The following is a 23042-nucleotide window of genomic DNA, read 5'->3' as shown; positions in this document are numbered from 1 at the left end:
CCATACCTTGCCCCGCACGCTCGTTTACTTCATCGGCATCCTGGAACTTGGTCACTTGTGTAAACAAGGTGGACCGGTCCAGTGGCCAGCCATTCCTCCGGCATGTGGCCTGTACCAGGGCTGTGAGGTAGGACTCAGGGATGTGCAGCCCAGAGAGCCACATCACACTGGGCTCGCTCTCAGTAACCTGTAAAGTAGGCAAGGTGTGGGAGCTTGGGCTGTGACACTAGGTTCAAAGCTGATGAAATACTGATTTCCCAACGGTGACAACTGCTGGTATTAGGTCAGTTCGCTTCCCCCTGGGGAAACAGCTGACCACCAAACTCAAGGTGGACCAACAATTTAGGAAGATACCAAGGTCATTAAAGTATTTGCCACACAAATATGGGGACCTGAATTTGCTCCTCAGAACCCCCACTGAAAACATCAGGTGTGGTGGCATATCCTTGTAACCCCAGTGCTGAGGCAGTAGAGACAGATCTTTGGTGTGCCCTGACCAGCCAGCAAAGTCAGTGAGCCCCGGGTCCTAATGAGAAACAGTCTCAACAGAGTCATGGCTTCATGAGGAATGACACTCAGGGTTCATGTATGACTTCTATACACATGTGCATATACCTGCATGCACTCAGATATACACACCCATAAAAGTACCGGATCAAACCTCCCACTGTTTTCTCAAGTAGAGAATTACAAAGCCCAGAAGCCACCAAAGAAAAGACTGCACACAAACGTAATGCCCTTCTGTTGAAACACACACACACACACACCATCCAAGGGAAGAGTCTGTATTATCACCAAGGGTTACTTTCTCTCATACACTGAGAGCTCTTAAAAACTAGTGAGAAGGGCTGGGGAGATGGCTCAGTGGATAAAACCACACCCAAGCCTGGGGACCTGGGTCTGGATCCCTAGAAACTATGTAAACGTTGTGTGTGCTGGCATCCATCTGTAAACCTAGGGCCCTCTACAGTGAGATGGGAGACAGACAGGAGGATGGCCAAGTAAGGCAGAAGGCAATGACTGATTCTCAAAAATTGTCCTCTGACCTCCATATGTGAACCAAACACACACACACAAACATATACATTTTTTAAAAATCAATGTAAAAAGATGGAGTCTTCTACCAAAAGGAAAACAGACATGAATGACGGTTCACAGAAAATTCAAAATGCCTTTATAAAACACCCTCCACTTCACCGTCATTAAAGAAACACAGGACAAAACCAATTAGATGTTCCATTAGCAAGAAGAGACCCCAAACTCAAAGATCACAAAGATTTGAAGCACAAGTGCGATCCCAGAGTATGAAAGCATCAACTTTGCAGAATACTCACAGACAAGACTTCAGCTCACACCTGTAGTCACAACACTTGGGAGGCTGAGATAGGAGGGTTGTCACCAAGGCCAGCCTGGGCTACAGAGTTAGAGGCTATCTCACAGTTAATAAGTAAATCAAATGCACGTGTGTTCTAGGCAGACACACAGACTGCATTAATGAACAGTGACAACGGTGCTCTTTGTGGCACACAGTTACATAGTCACTACCTGAATGCCCACCCATAGGAGGATGAACAAAGACCCTAAAAAAGAATAAGCTAGAACAAATGCCAAGATATACCTGAAAGAAATCATCATAGGAGCATAGCAAGTCAAGAGTCCCAAAGACATACCAGCACAGACTGGCCCTGTGGCCACCGAGGCTATCCCCCGCACACTCAATACACATTCACAGGCCAACACTGGGAAAACGGGTGCAGGTAGGTGTCCAGAGACAAACCCAGTCACCCCCACACTCACCCACAGTGTGTACTGGCTGAACCGCCGCAGGAAGTAGACCATCCAGTTTCCAAGGGTCTTCAGGGTGTCGGGGGCAAGCTTCCTCCAGATGTGAGGGATGTGCCCAAGGAAGAGAGACCTGGCTACATCATCTAACTCATTGCTCATTCCGACTTCCCCAGCCAAGGCCTGGGGGCAGGATGGAGACTACTCAGCAGGCCTGTGGAGGGCTAGGACCCCCCTTCTCCGTGAGGTAGTGCCAAGCCTGTGGGTGCATGCTCACCCTCTGGAGCTCAGCCAGAGACCTGGTCATGCGAATGACAAGCTTGTTGAAGCGCCCCAGCTCCTGCAGCAGTACCACTGAGGTGGGTGTGATGCTCAAGCCCAGGTGCTTCCGAACCTGGTCCAGGTCAAAGATCTTGGGCATCTTGTTCTCAATGTCTTTGGCAACCTGGCCAATGTAGTCATCACGGCTGACGCCGCTGCTGGACTCCCCTGGAAGGATGGCATTTTAAGGGACTTTGAGGCTGGATGCCGAGAAGATGGGACTTCAGAAGCCTCATCATTCTTGGAAAAGCTACCTCCATCCACCAGGAGCACCCTCTGACCCCAGGCAAGCTAACGAGCTCCCTGGCAGCTATACCTGTCTGTGGCTGCAGCTCCAGCAGATGACCCCACATGTCTCGAGCTGCCTGTGTGTAATAGCCAATCTCGGCATTGGAATGGAGACCGAACACTTCTGGTGTGTTGGCGAGTGGGAGGGCTTCAATGGCTTCTAGAATTACAAAGAGCAGGTTGCGTGTGCTCCTTCAACCTACCAGTCCCCAGTCCCCAGAAACAAATCTATTGATGTGTCTTAAAATAAAGGCCCTACTCCACCTCACCTGTCCCCACATATGTGTCATGCATATGGCACAGTGAGCTTCCCAGGGCCACCTGCCCTTCCAGGTGAAGGAGCAGCTCTGAAGTGAGGCAGAGCCCAAGGGACCGCCTCACTTGACCAGCCTATGAGTCCCATCAGCAGGAGAGGGTGGCTAAGAGCCGAAGCAGATACAAATCTATAATCTTTCAAAGGCCTTCCCTTCGCCCTGGGACAGCTCACCGACAAATTTATCCTTCACGTCACCCACAGGGATTTTATAGTCCACATCCTTGTTCCGGAAGAAGTGGAATGGTTGAAAAGTATCGAAGATGAAGTCTCCCAAGTACTCATCCATATACGTGGTGAGGATGCGCCGGTCGAAGCTGTCGATAGCTCGGCCTCCGTACATGACCTGAGGGAGGACTGGTGAGCGCCATCTGGACCCACAACCCAATGTGAACTTACAGCTCCAGCCCCCACCACCGCCCAGCTCCAATCTGTCCACTCAAAGAACCTTTTGGGCCAAAGAGACAAGCAATGGTTTTGTCTATAGAACCATGCTGTAGTCTGAGACTCCCTGAGAACAGAACCAAAGCATGAAACAGCCCAAAGCCCCCCCCCCACACACACACACACGCCTCCTAAATGGATCAGACATGGACAAGAACAAGACACCAGCTGTCAGTCCTTATACGCTGCAGAACTCCCCAGTCTAGAAACTTTCCTAGGAGTTCTGCAAGAGTCCTTATACCCATGTCCCAAGAAAACCCTAAGGCTCCCTGGATATGCTCAGTGCATTGGCAAGCTGGGAACTGCCCAGAGAGGGCTAGCAGGGGCCCCGGGGCCCTAGTTTCACACAAGTGACCTCCCTGGGAATAGTTTGTCTCAGAAAAACAGGAGGCAAGCACACTTTTCAGTGATCAGGGTGGTAACGGGTCGGCGGGGGCAGGAGCAAGGACTGTCCCAAGAGCTCAGAGGATGGGTATCTCTGTTCCAGACCCCCAGCCATCGTGAGGCACCTAGCCATCATTACCTCTCCAATAAGGTACTTGAGGCTGCCCCAGGGGATGCGAGGGTCACGCTGCTGGAAGGCTTTCGTTAGGTACGTGTTTAGGATTTCCATACAGACCTTAGGGAGGAGGAACGCCTATGGTTAACAGTCATCCACAGCCTGAACCTTGGTGGTGGTGGACTCAGAAGGCAGGTACAGAAGCCAGCCAGCTCGGGGTGCACTGGCTGGACAAGTCGCCATGCTCACCTGGAAGTCAGACTCATTGAAGTCGTAGTACACATTCCAGCCGATCTTGCCAAACTTCCTCCTCTCCTGGACCACAGCATGGAAGAAGGCCAACACGTAGACCAGGGGCTTGAAGGCAGTATGCGGACACTGCTCCAGCATGTCATTGGAAATCTTGAAATAGGTTGCTCTCATGTTCAGTTTGAGCCCGTTAGGTGGCTCTGTGACCACCTGCAGGAGGGCGAAAGACAGACTTGATGCAGGCAACCCTTGACTGCCTCCTGCTCCCAGAGAATGTCTCTAGCTGGGACAGAAGACCTAGACAACAGATACACCCAAGTCCCAAAGCCACTTGGGTACACAAAGCATCCCCCTTCACCCTAGGGCTCTCTGCAGCAGTGACCAGGAGCAGGGCTGTAGCCTATCTGTGTTGATGTTCCAAGGCAGACCTTTAAGGACTTCTGCAGGATTCCAATGGGGAAGCCCTTGGTGGGGTCTGTGGTGAGCCACAGGCGGAAGTCAGGGTGCGGCTTGGTGATCCTCTCCAGGGACTTCTCCAGGTCCTTCAGCCACTTGACCAGGAGGTGGCAGTTCTGCAACATCAGCCACTGTCCACGAGCCACTGCGGTCTCCAACAGCTGCAGAGCCACCTGCAGGAGGACGGTAGTGTAGGATGGTGGTGGGGGGGGGGGGGGAGCGGACTAGTGTTCCCAAGCCAGGCCAACTCCATACTTCAAGGCAGCCAGAGATCTCAGAAATAAGGTGGCCGGAGTTAAGGTAGAAGCCATCCTGAGACAATTTTACTACAACCTGTGACCTCAGGGCCAGTCATGGCTTAGATGATGAGCCTCGTGCCTTCCTGGCCTCCATGCCCTGAGACATGTGACATGCTTTCTCAGACAGTCACACCTGAGCAGGCCTGCCTGCAAGAGTCCTGCCCACCCCTCCAGAAAGCAGAGCTATCCCATAGAATTCAGACCCGCAGGACAAAGGTAGCCCAAGTTCCCATCCTGGGTACGGGGACAGCAGCTTCTCCTTCAGCGCTCTCTTGGTCGCCAGAGGCTTTAACTAAGGCCTGTATGGTGCTCATATGGAAATGGCTTCCTCCAGTTCTGAGGTTGGAAAGAGAGAGAGCTCTGTCTGTGGTGCCCTGTCCTGTGCTCTGGTGGAAGCATTTGCCAGAGCTTCACAGACACGTGAAGAGGTGTATCAAGAGGGGTAGGTTTGCCTGCTGGAAGCAAGACACGTCACAACAAAGTCAGGACTGGCAGTCTGCTCCCTCTGACCCTCAATTTTGCCTAGTGCTGTGCCCTGTCACAACGAGTTGACAGATGGCACAGAATGAGACAGAGGGCCTCTGAAGCGCCTCCATGAAATGCCCATGTTTGGTCTCACTAATGGGTTCCTGAACCACACACCAGGAGCCTAAGACCCCTAACCCACATGGAGCTGTGGTGGCAGAGTGCAGTGGTCACAGGGAGACCACAATCAAGCTATCACCGGTGTCACACTGTTTGATCCAAGCTTTTGCCCCATCCGGGGCACCTCTTTCCTGGACCCAGCTCACATCGAACCCACCAGCTACCTTTTCTTGGCCTTGACCCATTGCAAGAAACTTGAGGCGCGTGCCCCCGAAGCCACTCCGCTCAGCCAGCTTCATGAGGTCACTGGCAGGGTCAGAGCCAGGGCTCAGGATGAACACGATGGGCGAATTGGGGGTGCTCTGCTCGAAAATGGCTTCAAAGCTGATCATTGGGGGCTGCACATACCTGTCAAAAGGAAGAATGTGGAAACGGTCTGTGGGACGGTGCCAGGCTCCCTCCCTCCCCTCCCCCTCCCTCTCAGCATCCTAAAGGAGACTATGACTCACGTAGCTCTTCAGATGTTTGTCCTGACTTTCTGAGAATCCTGGTACACACAGAGATCTGATGATGACCTCCTCAGTGGCAGGGACCTCTCTGGCTCCCTCTAACCTCATGTGATCCTCACAAAATACTGGTCTCAGCAGGTAAGTATTGAGCTGGGCGCTTTGACCTACCCTCCATGTACACAGGTCTTAAGCACTTACCTGGAAATCACACGTCAACAACTCTGTGGGCATGTCCCACACTGCCCCTTTCTTTAGGGCTTTTAATAGATTCAATTATAATTTAGATACAGTTTGTCCCCTAGACATCCACGTGGACCCCAACACGATACCTCATGGTATCAAGAGGAGGTAGGTTTGCCTGCTGGAAGCAAGTCACCAAGTGAACTTCTCACAGGTCTGGGGTCCTTTGCATGCGATCAGGTAAATTATAAAGTAAGGCTCCTCAGGTGAGTGGCCTCTTCTGCATGTAGCTCTGTCACTTCCTGTCAGATCTAGCTGGCCTGTGGATTCTGGCCACCAGAATTGTGAGTCAAATAAACCTCTTATCTTTCTGCATCACCCGGCATTGGGCATTTGATTGGAGGGATACAGAACAGACTAAGACGGCCACTGATGCATAAAGAGGAGATTTCACGTTTAAGTAGATCAGAATTTCTGTGTTGCTCACCACCTACTGCCTAAAGAACCTGCAGTATGGGTATAGGAATAAACAACCAGGAGTCGCTCTTTCCGCCATCTTGGCGCCTGTGGAGGCCTGCTGGGAACAGGACTTCTAACAGCAAGTAAGTCTGGAAGGCTGTGGTGCAAGGTCATTTTTGCTGGCTACAAGTGAGGTCTCCGGAACTAAAGAGAGCACACGGCTTTTCTTAAAATTGAAGGCATTTATGCCCGAGATGAAACGGAGTTCTACTTAGACAAGAGATGTGCCTATGTGTATAAAGCAAAAAACAATACAGTGACTCCTGGTGTCAAACCAAACAAACCCAGAGTGATCTGGGGAAAAGTAACCCGGGCCCACGGAAACAGCAGTATGGTTCGTGCCAAATTCTGAAGCAACCTTCCTGCAAAGGCCATTGGACACAGAATCCGTGTGATGCTGTACCCATCCCGGATTTCAACTAATGGAGGGTAAATAAATAAAAGTAGATTTGTGCTAAATAAAAAAAAAAAATCACCAGGAGTCAGTTTAATACTGGGTCCATTTAGCAGAGTAATCGCAGCAGTAGGTTCCCTTAGCATATGGACAGGTCTGTCTCTCCACAAGTTCTGGCAGGGAGGTGGGCACAGAGCCCTACTCCTACCCCAGGAGTGACTGGCAATGGAAGGAAGAGAATCAGTTCTCTTCCAACGCCATGGGTGTGGTGTGGCCACAGTGGAAGGCCACAAGGCCAAGATGATACAGGAGGCACAAATGGAACTCAGAGGGTCTTTTTAAAAAATGACAACACAAAGACGTGCGGGTGTGGGAAGTGGGAAGAGAGGTGCACATGGTCAAATGCTACAGTGTACCTAATTATTGAAGAACTAATTAAAAAATAAGAAAAGATAACTTTCCACAAGTAATGATCTATTTGAAAGGGATTTACATCTAGAGTCTTTTGTATTTTTTTTTTTTTCAAATCTGATTTTGAGTTTCTTCCAAGGAGATAGGAGACCAGGTTGCTCAGGGACCCCATTGCCCAGGGACAGGACCGTAAGTCTTCAGTTGTCACTGTGGCCCTCCTAGCCCCTGTTCCTCATCTCCCCAACAGCTTGCTGACTATGGAGATGTGAGTTTAGGATGTTCGTTCTGTTTGTCTCAGAGCGAGAGCCACGCCATCCCATGTGGCAGCCACCAGGTGCTCTGAGTTTTCGAGCCCTTGGCCTCTTGCTACTCTCTCCTGAGATGTGTTGTGAGCACAAATTCACCTCAAGCTTTGGAAAACTGAACACCAGGCTGTAACATAGCTTATAGCATTTTTTTATGCTACTTACAAGAAATGGCAGTGTTTCTAATACCCTTTAAAGTAAATATGCTACTTAGAATTAAGGGGCCAGGAAGATGGCCCAGCTGGCAAAGTGTTTGCCTCATGCACGTGAGGACCCGAGTTCAATACCCAACACCCACATAAGAAGCTGGGTGTGCACATTTGGAATCCCAGTGCTGAGGAGACAGAGACAGCCTGGGCTAATCCTTGGTCCTAATATGAGACCTTGTCTTAAGGCACAAAGTGGGCCGGGCAGTGGTGGTGCAGGCCTTTAATCCCAGCACTTGGGAGGTAGAGGCAGGCGGATTTCTGAGTTCGAGACCAGCCTGGTCTACAGAATGAGTTCCAGGACAGCCAGGCTACACAGAGAAACCCTGCCTCAAGCCAAACAAAACAAACAAACAAAAAAGAAACAAAGTGGATGGCTCCTGAAGAATGACACCCCAGGACATACATACAACATGTGCCCACACACATGTACCTGTGCTCTCACACATGCACAAATTAATAATTTAAAATATTAGAAAACTTTTAAGTTTCCCTTTCTGCCAGAGTGTGGCCCTCCATGTTTGTTTGGGGTATTGCATCTTTACACAGGAGGTCAGACCAGGTCCCTTAGATCAGGCTAGCCCTGATTCTGTGAGTTCTAGAGAAAAGCAGCACTCACTTTTCTCCCATGGTGAGGGTCACATAGTCAGTCACAGCCCGGTACACCCGGTCTACTCGGAAACAGCGTAAAATCAGCAGTTTCTGGAAAGCAGTGATGTTATCATCGTAGCCCAGGGGGAACGGGAACTGCTCTAGTGAATCCTGGTCGTACCACTGCGAGAAGCAAAGAGGACTGACTGTGGCCTCAGCTCAGAAATGACACCTGCATGGGAAGGTGCCCTGTGCCACTGAAGAGAGAGGAAGATCTGAACTTTTGATCTCAGAGTTGAAACCAAAACCCGTGTGCTGAAAAAACCAGAAGAGCTAAGTAGCAATCAGTGGAGTTCAGAGGACACGGCATCCAGGAGGTGCCCAGTAAGTAGTTCTTGGAAGGATGGATGGACAGGGGGATGTGTGATGGAGAGATGGCTGGACAGATGAACAGTTGGATGGATGGTTGTATAGATGGATGGATGGATGGATGGATGGATAGATGGATGAACAGATGGGTGGATGGATGGATGGATGGATAGATAGATAGACAGATAGATTGATGAGTGGATGGATAGTTGTATAAATGGATTAAGTAGATGAACAAATAGATGGACAGGTAAATGTGTGATGGAGAGATGGATAAATAGGTAGACAAATGAACAGTTGTATGGATGGATGTATAAATGCATATATGGATGGATGGATAGAGGGATAGGTAGACAGAAAAACAGTTGGATTGGTGATGGACAGATGAATTAAAGGACGGATTGATGGACAGACTAATATCTAGATGATGAGTGAATGAACTGATGGATCATAGACAAATGGATGAGTGGACGGATAGATGGATGGGTGGACGGATGGATGGATGAGTGGATGGATGAATGGATGATAGATAGATGGACAGATCAACAGATGAATGAGCAGATGGTTGGGGGCAGCAGAGAGATTAGGGATGGTGGAGAGATGAATGGATAGTTGGCATGTGGGTGGGCCAAGGGCTGGCTGGTTCTCTCACACAGTTACCGGGGATTGGATGAAGGAAAAGTGTATCCAGGGACTCAAGGGCATGGGCCACGTGGCATGTGGAAGCATTTTCCTGGCAAGGGGAGGCTGTGGGCTCAGTGTGCAGATGGGGATAGCAGCTGTGCTGGGGAGAACACACACACACTTACCTCCTGCCACATGGGGAGATGATGTTCAATATCAAGAGGAAGGTTCCCAAAGATGTCGGAAAACTTTTGTGACAGGAGAATGATGTCTTCCCAGCCCTGGTCCGACAGCCAGGTGCATGGTTTCTTCCACTTGCTCTTCTCCAGAGAAATGTTCCCTGACCACAAGGAGAAGATGGTGCCAGCCTGGCCACGGGTTCTCCATGCCCAGCGCACAGACCATGCACACAGAGCACTTCCATGCCTCATGCTCTGGGGAGAGGTCCCTTCACCAAGGAATGAGGAGGCATGGGCTTGTGTCACCAGTAAGCCCAGCTTGACAGCTCAGCCAGGCCTCCAGTCTCAACACAGTTCTCTGCAAAGGTTTCTGAGGTGGGCATTATTAGATAACCTGTAGTTCTTGGAAGGGGATTTTGCTACTGGTAACATTTATGGTGAATGGACATGCATGTCTCCGGTGCCCAGCTAGGACGAGGATGAAAGCCAGAAAGCCCATTACCTTTTAGGAAGAAGTCTAACTCGTCCTGGGGGACCCTCCCCTCTGCCTGCTCTATCTTGATGGTCATGTTGAAGGAGAAGAGGAGCTTATGCCTCTCAAACAGCCCTGTAGAGAGACGGAGACAGAGACCGTGCTTCGGAACCAAGGCCCTCGCACACTGCCCACTCAAGTCCAAGGAAAATGAAGCCAAAGCCCACATCGCTAAGCGGCTGCACTTGAGGGTTTTTTGCACCTGATGGCCATGGCTGCCCAGGTGCCAAAGGGCAGCCTGTAGTGACGGACCCCTGTGTGCGCCTGGCGCAGTGACATCAACAGGAACCACATGTTTCGTAAGTGGGGGGGGGGTGCACTCAGGGCAGGAGCTACCCTCTCCCCACAGCACCAGAACCGAATTGCTGGGGTAGAGATGTGGAGTTTCCAGAGCACAGAAGTGACTGCCATGCCATTGTTTCAAAAACCATGTAACCCATGTAAAGCAGCTCCAGCTGCAATGGTTCCTGGCCGGGGAGTCCCATCCAGGGGGGCGGGGTGGGGGCTGACAGTGCAGACAAAGCCAGAGCGGGTACCGGCCAGATGGTGATCACATTCCATGGCGTTAGAATGGTCCAGAATAAAAAATGTTCTTAACAAACAGTGCATTTGGAGAGTAGAATATAGTGTGGCCATTTGGAAACCAGTTGGGTAGTCCCTCCAGAAGTTAGGGCCCTGGCATGTGGCCCAGAAACGCTACTCTAGGGAACGTATGGATCCAATATCAAAAGCAAAAGCAAGTGTTCAGGTCAGGAAGGAGTTCCGTGGAAGACCACTCGCCTAGCATGCACGAGGCTCAGAGTTCCAGCTCCGGGACAGACACACATAGGTGTGCATGCATGCACACATGCACATATGCATGTACACAGAGACAGACAGAGAGAGAGTGTGAGCGGTGGCAAATATTGATAGCAGCACTGCAGTAGCCAAACAGCCAAAAAGCAGACAGCACCCAAATGTCCTCCATCTGAGAGATAAACAGAGCATGAAGCACTATCTATAGTCAGTCCTGAACCAGCCAAATCCTGACACTACAGCGCAAGCCTCTGTGTTCAGAAGCACTAAATGAAGAGGCTATGAGGCGCACAGATTCTGGGACTTCCTTGACAGGAAGTGCCCAGAACAGGTGGATCCTCAATCAGGAAGCTCTGCAGAGGCTGCCAGGGTGGGGAAGGGAGGAGAGGTCCGGAAACTGCTGATGGACCAGACTCAGCCCAAAGGGGATGTCTTAGATTTAGGGGCTCTGGGAACTCTACTGAGACAGGCCGTCAGGTATCTTGGGAGGTGGGATTTGGGGCCAGTGAATCTCATCTCACTAAAGATGTGGTTTAAAAGTTGGTGCCTCCAAACCCCCCCCCCCTTTTTTTTTTTTTTTTTGTTTGTTTGTTTTTCGAGACAGGGTTTCTCTGTATAGCCCTAGCTGTCCTAGAACTCACTTTGTAGACCAGGCTGGTCTTGAACTCAGAAATCCGCCTGCCTCTGCCTCCCGAGTGCTGGGATTAAAGGCGTGCACCACCACGCCCGGCCCAAACCCCCTTCTTAACGTAAGCAGCCGCCGGCACAAGGCCAGCTAAGTTTCTGTGTTCCGAGTTCGACTTCCTCCCCTCACCGGTGCAGCCATAGTTGTAGATGTTGAAGGTCAAGGTGTCCATGATGTTTTTCAGCCGCTTCAGAAGGATGGAGTCAGGTAGTGACTTCTTCAGCGACAGCCCGAAGACCTCAAGGAAGGCGATGAGGGAGTACTGGTACATGGAGTTGACAAGTGCCATCTCCGACAGCACGAAGAACAGAATGGCACCCCGTCTCGCGGCTGGCCGGTAGCCATCCCGCAGCCTGTCAATGTCCAGGGCTGTCTTCTCCGCCAGCTTCAGCTTCTCTGAAACCTGCAGAAGGGCCTCAGTTACCATGGAAACAGGGAGGCAGATGACAGCCTAGATGGCCTGGGGTGGCAGAGGCTGGACTGTGGGGTATAAAGTGAACCATGACGTGCTCCTCCCTGGAGTCACCAGACCCTGCAGAGACCTTGAACTTGAGGGGACATTAGGCCATGTCTTTTCATGCAAACACTGGGAGAAGATAGAGTCAACCCAACATAGGCCCAGCGCAGATGGAAAGCTACAAAATCTATATGATTTTTTTGTTTGTTTTGTTTATCGAGACAGGGTTTCTCTGTGTAGCCCTGGTTGACCTGGAACTCACTCTGTAGACCAGGCTGGTCTTGAACTCAGAAATCCACCTGCCTCTGCCTCCCAAGTGCTGGGATCAAAGGCGTGCGCCACCACCGCCCGGCTATATGATATTTTTGGGTCCTGGATCCAGCCTTACCCGAAGCCACATCAGTATGTCTCCACCTTTTGAACTAACTTCCCTTTTTATTTAAAGCAAGCATGGCTGGGCTTTTTCATGATTCTCAGTTTGAAGGTTGCCAGCTGCACAGGAGTGCACAGTCCCATCTAGGTGGCCCTTCCTTCTTCTTCTTTTTTTTTTTTAAGATTTCTTTTACTTGTTGTGGATAGCTCTGAGGCTATTTGTAATTTGATGCTAATTCTGTTCTCCTGGGAAGGGTTGTGAACAAGGAATGAGTCAGCACTCAGGTGATTGCCTGTAAACCTTATTCACACCTTAATTTTTAAAATAAAAATAAAGGCTAGAGCCGGTGATTGGGCAGAGGACTGGAAGGTGGAGCTGAAAGGTGGGAGAGAAAGAAGATGCTAGAAGGAAAGGGGAGCAGAAGCACACGGCCTGGGGAAGCCACAAGTTCTAAGGGGTCTCATAGATGTGGAAGATGGTAGTGTAGCGGTAGACCTGCCCAATCTAGGCGCACAGCTTGCATTCATATTAATTGAGTTGTGTTTTCATTGCCGGGGGCATATCTGGGTTGGAGATTGACTGCAACATTTATGTGTATAAGTATTTTGCCTAGATGCATCTGCATACACCACGTGCATGCCTGATGCCTTTGGGGGCCAGAAGAGGGTATTGGATTCCCTGGAACTGGAATTATAGAGGGTTATGAGCTCCGATGTAGGTGCTGGGAACCCAACTTAGGTCCTCTGGAAGAATAGCCAGTGCTGTCCGTCTGTCCCTCCAGCCCCAAGGTGGCCTTTAGACTCGGGGTGACAGAGCCCCTCCCACCTGCACAGAGGTGCCCACCTCTGTGGCTTTGGACTTGGTCTCTTCCAGGGTCTGCACCAGCTCCACATTGTCCAGCATGTTGCCCGTGGACGTGGCCAGCTCACGCAGGAGTGAGTCCTCCAGGTCCTTGAGCAGGTTCTTGTTCTCGCTGGTCTCTTGGATGAGGTGCTCCCTCTGCTCCTCCAGCTCGCGCCTCTCATAGGCCACCAGCACGCTCAGCAGCTGGTCCTCCAGGCCCTTCAGAGTGACTGAAAGGACAGAGAACCTTCACTCGCTTGCCCTGGAGTCCGGGCTAGGCATACCCAGACACCTGCAGCTCTCTGCCCTCCAAAGTCCCCCAATCCCTACACAGTAAGGACCAAACAGCAAAAACAGCTTCCACAGGCTGGGCAGTAGTGGTACACTCTTTCAATCCCAGCACTTGAGAGGCAGAGGCAGGAGGATTTCTGAGTTCGAGGCCAGCCTGGTCTACAGAGTGAGTTCCAGGACAGACAGAGAAACCCTGTCTTGAAAAAACCAAAACCAAAACAAAACAAAACAAAAAACCCAGCTTCCATGGAGAGACGGAGCCACCAGGGATCAAGATGCCCGTGAAGCCTTGCTGTCAAGGTAGACTTCTGGATTTGCAGCCAGATCTGCCCCTTCTTACCAGTATAGTTGATGACCATGGCCTTCCCAAACACTGACGGGGAGTATCTAGGATTGGCCAGCTTGGTATTGAGGTACAGCCGGAAGTTGGAGTCATAGTCGACCTCCTTGTCCCCCAGAATGATGAACTGGCGGCCTTGGGAGGTCTTGATGTTCTTCTCCAGGACGCTGTCAATCACAGGGTCGATGTACTCATCCACGTCGTGGAACAGGAAGGGGGTCCCGTACTTTATGGACATCTCGAGCTGCTTCAGAAAGTCGGGGTCATTGAAGGAAGCAACCTGCAGGCGAGAGGCAGGAGATGGGGTGTGTCAGGTCAAGTGGGAAGCAAGAGCCAGGAAAGCAAGCATAGGACAAAACTGGAGACCACTAATTTGGTCGCTCAACAAAAGCTGGCACTCCAACCATCCCACTCCTGGAGCGTGCCCTGGAGGACCATGAATGTGGACACAGTCCGGGTCTGGTGAGGTGGCTCAGTGGGTAAAGGCCATGCAAACCTGAAGTCACAGGGTAGATGGAGAAAATCAGCTCCAAAAAGTTCCCCTCTGACTACACATTTGTGACCCTCCCCCACCCCCAACATGCACGAAAAAGAAGTGTGTATACAGATGTTCACAGCAGCACCATAAAATGGAAACAACCCTGTTCATCAACTGAGGTTGGAGTAACAAAATGTGGTATGTCCATACAAAGGAATACTATACAGCTGTAAAGAAGATAAAGAGGCTGGGACAAAGTACCTACACCTGCTATGACATCGTTGAACCCCTACATCATAAAAGAAGCCAATCACAAATGATTAACTACTAAATGCTTCTATCCATAGGAGATATCAAGAGTAGGCAAAGCCATGGAGACAGAAACTGTATTAGCAGTTGCCACTGGCTGGGCAGCAACCACTAAAGGAAACATCATTGTTCTTGGCTGGGGTAAGGATGGGGTTAATAAGAATATTCTAAACGGACTCTGTTAACTGTTCTAGGATTCTGCACATACTCTTTAAAAGCCACAGACGTGTCTGCTTTGAGTGAGCGTGAGACTTGCTAAGTGGGTCACCTCTAAATAAAGCTGCCACTTTAGCCTCCCTCCTCCACCAGCTCCTTCCCCCCACCCAGACACACACAGTGGAGCATCCTGGACCACCAAGCAGAGAGAAATAAAGAGAGAAGGTATGGTCTTCATCCTGATCCCCTAAGCAGAGGAAGGGGCTGCTCAGTCCTCAGGTGGGGTTCAGGATGGAGCATGGGGCAGGGACTTTAGGCAGAGGGACTGCACCCGTAGGTTATTCTTCTCCTCTTTTCTTTTGATCCAGTTGAGGGCCTGCTGCTGGGGGTCGATGCAGAGCGGGAAGCGACTGGCCCGGGTTGTAAGGATGCCATTCTGAACTGAGAGCTCATCAGGGGGAAGGCCCTGGGAGCCCCACCTGCGAGGGACAACCACAAGCAGATGAACTTACTACCCCACCAAGCTGTGAGCCCAACGCTGCAGGTCACAGGGTCAGCCTTCTAGAACAATGTGTGACCTTGGCTCAGGGCTGGCTGTGCCTTCCCAGTCCTGCAGCCCACTCCAGCTCCCAGGGGATGCTCACGCAGACCCCCCACCCTGCCCCTGCTCTGGGCTAAGCGTGGTACCTGCTGATCTCAACATCATCTGTGAGGAGGCTCTCGAGTCGAAAAGGCTGGCTCAGGGGGATGTCGCGATCCAAGATGTCATTCTGCCACACCTGGTTGACCATCTCATCACGAAACTCCCAGGTGAAGGCGCCCTCGTAGCTCAAGAAGGCCGCACAGAGCAAGCAGTCGCCTAGCAGCTTCACCCGCCGGTGCATTAGCTCATCCAGGTCGTTCAGCCACCTGCATAGGACAGGAAGGCCACCATGAGCAGCTCCCTTCTGCCCATGACCAACGGGAACCTGCGTCGGACGCCTTTAGCGCTTTGGAGCGTGCATAGGTTACCGCTCCTTGGAGCCTATGTAGATTACGGCTCCCCTCGTTAGGCAAGTGATGCCCTCACCTGATGTTTTCTGAGCCCAGCCCAGAGATGAGCTTGTCCGCTGCGATCAGCCGCCTCTCCATGATCTCTGCCTCCTCCTGCAGCTTCTGCTTCTCCAGGATGGCGGCCTCATACTTGGCCCCCAGAGCCTCCAGTTCCTTCTGGATCGCTGCTAGCTCATTCTGGATCCTCTCTAGCTCCCGTTTGGTTAGGAAGAAATTCCGCTCCAGCCTGGCCACCTGTGTGAAGACAGTGAGCGGGTGGCCCGCCATCTCCACCTCCATCCCGGGTTCCCAACCCTTCTCAGGCTGTGACCCTTTCAGGTTCCTCAGGTTATGGTAACCCCAACCATATAACTAGTTTTGCTTCTGTTAGGAATCGCAATGTAAATAAATATCTGATACGCGGGATACCTTAGATGTGACCTCTGTGAAAGGGTCATTTGACCCCTAAAGGAGTCTTGAGAACTGTTGACCTACATGAAGACACTGAAGGGTTTCATTCCTAAGGGTGTTCGTACTGTGTCTCTATACACAATGGGGCCACCATCACACCATCAAGACACAGGGCTGTGTGTGTGTGTGTAACAGTATGTGCAGGTAAATGCATCACTGTACACACACACACACACACACACACACACACACACACAGGCCAGAAGTGGACATTGAATATCCTTTTCTGTTATTCTCTTCCCTGTTCCCCCAGGACTGCGTCTCTCAATTTGATCCTGAGTCTACTGTTTTCCTGATAGTCTGGAGGCCGGCAACACTGGGTGATCCTTCTGTCTCTGCCCACCACCAGCGTGCATGCATGCGTGTGTGCATGTGTGTGTGCGTGTGTGTGTGTGTGTGTGTGTGTTGGGGGGCTTACAGGATTACATGGCTAGCCTAACCTCTCACATGGGGGCTGGGGATCTGAATTCAGGTTCTCATGCTTGCTCAGCAGGGACCCTTGCCACTGAACTGTTTCCTCCGTGTATCACGTGGCTTCTCTTCTGAGCCACTTGTGACTGTAAGAGCTCAGCCTCATGTTAGAAAAAAACAAAACAAAATCCTGCCCATAAGATAGCGGACATCTCGGGGTGCGTGTCCTGAAGTCACACAAAGGCAGTTTAGTGGTTTTTAGTCAAACATTCAAGAGAATGTCTTCCAGACAATCCAAGTTCTAATGGGAATCTGGGAAAATGTTAGGATCACATGGTTACCTTCAAAATGATTTCAACCGGGCGTGGTGGCACATGCCTTTAATCCCAGCACTTGGGAGGCAGAGGCAGGCAGATTTCTGAGTTCGAGGCCAGCCTGGTCTACAGAGTGAGTTCCAAGACAGCCAGGGCTACACAGAGAAACCCTGTCTCGGAAAAACCAAACCAAACCAAAACAAAACAAAATGATTTCAGCCCAGTTGTTGCCTATGGGGCTGACCCCGCCCGCTGTGGTCATCTTTATTTTACACTGTGCACAGAGGCCTCAGCCCCGCCTGTCCGCATGCTATGTGAGAGACACCAGTGGCCAGGCTCATGAGTGGCCAGGATTTTCCAGCAACATTAAGGACACTTGAGCTCTGATCCCAGGGCAGCGAGGCCTTGGCTCACCTTTTCTCTTTTGGGCTTGATCTCCCGAAACACATCACAGTAGCCCATGACGGCCTCTACAAACTTCAGCATGCCCAGCCCTGCCTTGCTCACAGCCTCCATCTCTTCGATTGTGGTGTTCAGAGTCTTTAAGAGGCCTGGAGGGCAGACGCAGTGATGTCAAGCTCCCTCCCAGGGCGGATAAAACTAGAGACACTCTATGCTGCCTGTGGCCAGAGGGAGCATCATGAGGGCCCCGTTCCTCACGGGTCGGCAGTGTGGAGTTGAAGGTGACCCTCACGTGATCCAGAGACCCAACGGACACCCTCCAGCCTCTGGGGACAGGTTCCGACAAGCAGCTGGGTGGATTCAAAGCGATGGTGGGTCATAGGTCACTTCCACCATCACCCCAGCAATGTCCGGGTATAGGGGAAGATGGTATTTCACAGGTTTGTTCGTGCCTGTGTTTCACTTACGGGACTGTGAGGGGCATTCTGCTTTCTTTACACAAATTATTCTCCCTGTCTTTTGTGTGTGTGTGTGTGTGTGTGTGTGTGTGTGTGTGTGTGTGCATGCCATGGTACACTCATCAAAAACTGAGGTCAGATGACAACTTTGTGAATGTCGGTTCTCTCTATTTGTACTTGATTCCTGTGGATCTAATTCAGGTCCTAAGAACACACAACTTTACCTGCTAAGTCATCTCGCCAAACACCCCCTCCTCTCCTCTCCTTTCCTTTGCTTTGCTTTTCCTTTTCCTTCCTTCCTCCCTCTCTCCCTCCGTTTCATCCTTGGCACAAGGTCTCACATAGTCCAGCCTGACTTGAACTCACTATATAGCTGATGCCCTTGAACTCCTGACCCGCCTGCCTCCACCCCGGGAAGTACCACATTAGCTTTGCCCCGTGCTGGGGATTAAACTTAAGGTTTCATGCCTGCTAGGCAGGCTCTCTACCAGCTGAGCCACCCCCATCCCTTGCTCAGGGATAAGGTTGCACACAGCTCTGACAGCATGCTCCATGAGGACTTCCTGGCAGGGAACTTAGGCATTCTCTGGCCAGAGACACATCCTGCTGACTGTAGCTGGCACTGCTCTCCCCCTGCCAGGTCCTCCAGGTTCCTACGGAGGCGTGACATTGGCAAGAGGCACAAAGGGAAAGTGCTGAGCCACACAGTGGGCAGAGGCAGGGCCAGGTTCCCATCAATTCTTGTTTCTCTGCCAGCGAAAGCCAGACCCTCTGCTGAGCTGTGTATAGGCCAATTGGTAGCTGCCTCTGTCCCCGCATCATCAGTGGGAGCTGGACAGCCATTGTCCTGCTCTGTATACACGGGTAAGGTGATACCCCAGCCCCACCCCTTGCCTGGACCCTCCCAGCCCCCCACTTACCTTTGATGTTCTTCACTTGACCCTGGGTGATGGAATCGAAGTCGATTTCCATCAGGGACCTCAGGAAGTTGGGGTCAGACATCATGCCCTTGGCGGTTTTCCAGTTAAGCTCTTTGTAGCCTTTCATGATGAGGATGCACTCACAGACTGTCTGCACTTGCTTCGGGGGCTTCGCGAATGACCTGGGTGACCAGAGGGCCCATGTTCAGAGAGGCCAGGACCTAGCCAGAATTCTCAGGGGTTGGGGGAGAAGAGGCAGGCACAAGGGCTCCCTGGAAGTCACTGCCTGGGAATAGAGGATGCCTAGTTCCTAGAGGGAGGACGATGAACCAGGAAGGGTCTCATGTGATAGCCCCACACCAGGCTCCTGGAAGACAGCAGGAAATAGAGACGTGATGGTAGCCATTGAGATGCAGACAGATATGGCAGGATATACAGAACCTTGTAAAGCTGGTTGTTTTGATCCTCTCTTTAAACTCTCTGGCTTGAGGTGAACCAGATGGCTCAGTGATTAGAAATAGCTGTCTGCTCTTTTATAGAACCCGGGTTCAATCCCCAGCACCCACATGGTGGCTTACAACTGTCCTCTGGGTCTGGAGCCTAGGCTCCCCGGGTGCTACGGCCTGACCTCGGGGGCCCTCTCTTTGCTATCTGTAAAGGGGTTGGGGTGAGCGTGAGGCAAGCCCTGAGAGAGCTCCAGGGATGCAGGCGGGAGCAAGGGTGGAAGCTGGGACCTGATTTCAGTCACGTCAGACTTGTCCAGCTTCTGCAGCTCCAGTTTGGCGGCCTCCAGGATGGGCATGACCTCAGCCAGAGCTGTCTCGGCCTCGGCCTTCTCGACAGCGATGATCTTGTTCTGCTCTTCGATCTCTATGGCCTTCTCCTCTGCCAGCTTCTTCTTCTCCTCCGCTGCAAGGAGGGGAGGGACTGGTGAGATGCTGGGATGCTGCGAATGCAGCCTAGGTCTTGTGGGAACCTCAAAGCCAGGCATGGCTATGGACTGGTGGCTTGTAAGAGGGCTCTGGTCGATTCAGTGGCCATAGAGAGGATCCTATATGGCATTTTCTCGCTGTGTCCTACCCACTTGATCCCATGTCTGCCCCACCTGCCTGGACACTCCTGGCCAAGGTCCCAGGATGGCCTTCTGACTTCAGATGACTGAAATGATCTGTCTGTCTCCCACTGTCTGCCCGATTCATCTATCTTTTAAAAACTTCTAATATTTGGTTTATTGGTATTCACATGCCGCAGAATCTGGACTCTCATACCTTGTGGGTCCCAGGATCGGACTTAGGTCTTAAGGATTGGCAGCAAGCTCCTCCCCTCTCCCTTCTCCCCCCCCCCTTCTCTATCCACTCCTCCTTTTTATGCTCAGTCAGGTCCATCCCTAGAGATGCCTCATCTAGGGTGTACTGCCCCTCCGTGTGACTTCTCCTCGCCATTCTCTCTGCTGGTGACATGGGTCACAACCTGACTTCACTTTGTCACTGGCTGGCACCTTGGCTGGCTGCCTCTAAGTCATGGGCATCATCCCATAGCTAGAGCTCAGAGGTGACAGGGGTCACAAGGGGACAGACAGTGGCCCTGGGGTTAAAGCCACTGGAGCCTCAAAGTTGAGACCTTATTGGAAAAGATGTCGTTATCAAAGATGAGGTCACACTGGCTTGGGGAACAGATGTGTTCCAGTATCTGGTGACCTCATGAGAAGCCAGGCCTCACACTGAATTCCTGTGTTGAATTATCCCAGTGCTCCCTATGAGTAAGCAAAGCCACTAAAAAATAACAAAATGTTTAAAAAATTAAATATAGAGGCTCAGGGAGGGTGTCCTGACTGAGAGAGAGAGAGAGAGAGAGAGAGAGAGAGAGAGAGATCTGGTATTCAAGACTTGCTTGCTAATGGCTGCCTACTCAGCTGGTCTCTCGGCAGGGCCTTGGGCACAGACTGGCCCCAGGGCTGATCGCCCACCCCCAGCCCTTGCCTATGGCTGTGTTGGTGGCGATTTCCTCCAGCAGGGCCTCGCAGGCGGCTGACTTCTCAGCCAGGACGATCTTCTGTTCCGCCAGCTTCAGGTTCAGCTCGTCCAGCTGGATGGTCGCCTCCTTCAGCTTGTCCAGCCCTCCTTCCAGACGCTTGCACTGGGCTGGGGGCAGACAGCGCACAGTCAGTGGTCCCAGCTCCAGGGTGAGACCTCGCATGAGTGTCACTGGGACCCATCCAACAAGAGGAAAAGAACTCACTTCTACAAGATCACATAGTTCTGTTCTAGCCCCTAAGCTTCCTGTTTGTTTGTTTGTTTGTTTGTTTGTTTGTTCGTTTTTTCCAGACAGGGTTTCTCTGAATAGCTGTGGCTGTCCTGGAACTAACTCTGTGGCTTCAAACTCTGAAATTATCCTGCCTCTGCCTCCTGAGTGCTGGGATTTAAGGCCTGCGTCACCCCCATGCTGGTAACAGTGTATCTCTTAGCCAGTAGCCACGGAGAGCCCTTTTCTAGCAGAGCACGTTGGGGACCAGGGGACATCCAGGGCAAAGAAAATAGCTCTGCAAGCATGCGAGGCCACAAGGAACTAAAATCATGCAGTGTCCCACCCACAGGGATGATGTGCCCCCAAACGCAAAAGCCAAATCTGCTCTATTTTGCCCCAACCATAAGGATGCCAGGACTTGAGGTGTCCATGCCTGACATGGTTTGTATATGCTCGACCCAGGGAGTGGCACTATTAAAAAGGTGTGGCCCTGTTAGAATAGGTGTGTCAGGGTGGGCGTGGGCTTTAAGCACCCTTCATCCTCATCCTAGCAGCCTTCAGATGAAGATGTAGAACTCTCAGCTCCTCCTGCACCATGCCTGCCTGGATGCTGCCATGTTCCCACCTTATTAACAGATTGAACCTCTGAATCTGTAAGCCAGCCCCAATTAAATGGTGTCCTTTATAAGAGTTTCCTTGGTCATGGTGTCTGTTCACAGCAGTAAAACCCTAAAATGAGCCGATGCCATAACGATGCCATGCCTCCTCATCCCTGTCCTGCCCAGGCGCCTCTGCCCGCTCACCTATGTTGTACTGGGTTTTCTCATCTAGTAGCTTTGAGTAGGTGTTAATGAAGTCGAGGTAGTTCTTGGGCGTCACATAGTTGCTCCGCCTCAGCTTCTGCTGGAACTGCTTGCTGAACTCGCCCACTGACTGGTGGACCATGACCACGTGCTCCACGAGCTCCTCAAGTTTCTCATCGGGAATCATGGAGTTATCGCCTGCAGTGGGAGGCACAGAGAAAGTGTGGGGTTAGAAACAGGGAAAAGGAGGACTGGGGGCGGGGGCAGCTCAGTGGCAAGCACCAGCCTAGCCTATGAGGCTCTGGCATCGGGTCCCCAGCACTGCAGAAAACAAACAAACAAAAGAACAGGTCCCCAGAAAGTGAAATACTGACCCACGAACTCAAGAACTCCACCCTCAGAAGTGTGGCAGAAAGAACCAGACCTAGAGCCTCCAAAGGGTCCGTGATCTCCAATGCTCATAGCAGCAGAGTGGTCAGGAGAAAAGACCAGAGTCCATCTGAGGTGAACAGTAACAGTGTGGCATGTCCATGCAGTGGAGTACTATTCAGCCAGGAAAAAGGACCAAATGTGGGGCTACATTCTAAGCGAGCCCCCAGAAACACTCTACAAAAAGAAGAAGCTGGGCACAAAGATACAATGTGCATGGGTCCCCTTACATGAGATACATAGGCACAGGGAAGGTTCAGAGAGACAGGAAGCAGGTTAGAGGTATCCAGGGTCTGGGGGAGGGAAGAGTCAGTGTCTAGACGGGTACAGCGCTTCAGCTGAGGAGAATGGAAAGTTCTAGAAACAGATGGAGGTAATGATTACCTGACATTCTGAATGTAGTCGGTGCTTCCGGTACTTTTAAGATGGACAGAAAGGGAAAGTTTACAGTAGACATATTTTCCTTAAGCAAAAAGTGATTTCACCAAAAACTTAATTTGAAAAAAAAGGAAGTGAGTGGCTATTATTTGTGGCAACTTCCGGAACCTGTGCTCTGTCCCTGGTGATTTCTCTAACACAGAAGCCAACCCTTCTGCCCTGGGCCAGGGAGCTCTCTGCCTTTCCCCAGCACTCAGGCGCCATCAGGAGAAGCTGGACCTTCAGGACTGGGACCCACAACCAACCCTTACTGATCCCCTAGCCCAGCACAAACTCATAGCAGACCCTCGGCAGCTGGATAGGTGGGCTCTGTGACAGAGCCCAGTGTCCAGCACACA

General features: G+C 51.4%; 1 protein-coding gene and 1 pseudogene across 1 annotated transcript in view; one reads left to right on the top strand and one right to left on the bottom strand.

Moving 5' to 3' along the window:
• Dnah10 (dynein axonemal heavy chain 10) overlaps positions 1–23042 on the bottom strand; it is a 111875-nt gene that overhangs the window by 1636 nt on the left and 87197 nt on the right. Inside the window, exons 55-77 of the mRNA XM_021162419.3 lie at positions 21838–22035; positions 20770–20931; positions 19525–19699; positions 18791–18972; positions 17425–17561; positions 15852–16069; positions 15470–15691; positions 15114–15261; positions 13840–14119; positions 13209–13438; positions 11665–11938; positions 10026–10130; positions 9530–9684; positions 8380–8534; positions 5461–5644; positions 4325–4525; positions 3897–4106; positions 3672–3767; positions 2879–3050; positions 2420–2551; positions 2060–2271; positions 1798–1965; positions 7–187 (exon numbers count right to left, since the gene is read on the bottom strand). Coding sequence (XP_021018078.1) covers positions 7–187; positions 1798–1965; positions 2060–2271; positions 2420–2551; positions 2879–3050; positions 3672–3767; positions 3897–4106; positions 4325–4525; positions 5461–5644; positions 8380–8534; positions 9530–9684; positions 10026–10130; positions 11665–11938; positions 13209–13438; positions 13840–14119; positions 15114–15261; positions 15470–15691; positions 15852–16069; positions 17425–17561; positions 18791–18972; positions 19525–19699; positions 20770–20931; positions 21838–22035 — 4197 coding nt within the window. The remainder of the gene's footprint in view (positions 1–6; positions 188–1797; positions 1966–2059; positions 2272–2419; positions 2552–2878; positions 3051–3671; positions 3768–3896; positions 4107–4324; positions 4526–5460; positions 5645–8379; positions 8535–9529; positions 9685–10025; positions 10131–11664; positions 11939–13208; positions 13439–13839; positions 14120–15113; positions 15262–15469; positions 15692–15851; positions 16070–17424; positions 17562–18790; positions 18973–19524; positions 19700–20769; positions 20932–21837; positions 22036–23042) is intronic.
• LOC110294095 (large ribosomal subunit protein eL33 pseudogene) lies at positions 5660–6877 on the top strand (annotated as a pseudogene).

Source organism: Mus caroli, unplaced genomic scaffold (genome assembly GCF_978045245.1).
Source record: "Mus caroli unplaced genomic scaffold, Mus_caroli_1 scaffold_4, whole genome shotgun sequence".
Classification (NCBI taxonomy): Eukaryota; Metazoa; Chordata; class Mammalia; order Rodentia; family Muridae; genus Mus; species Mus caroli.
The sequence above is the reverse complement of the archived record's forward strand: the minus strand, read 5'-3'. Positions and strand labels throughout refer to the sequence as shown.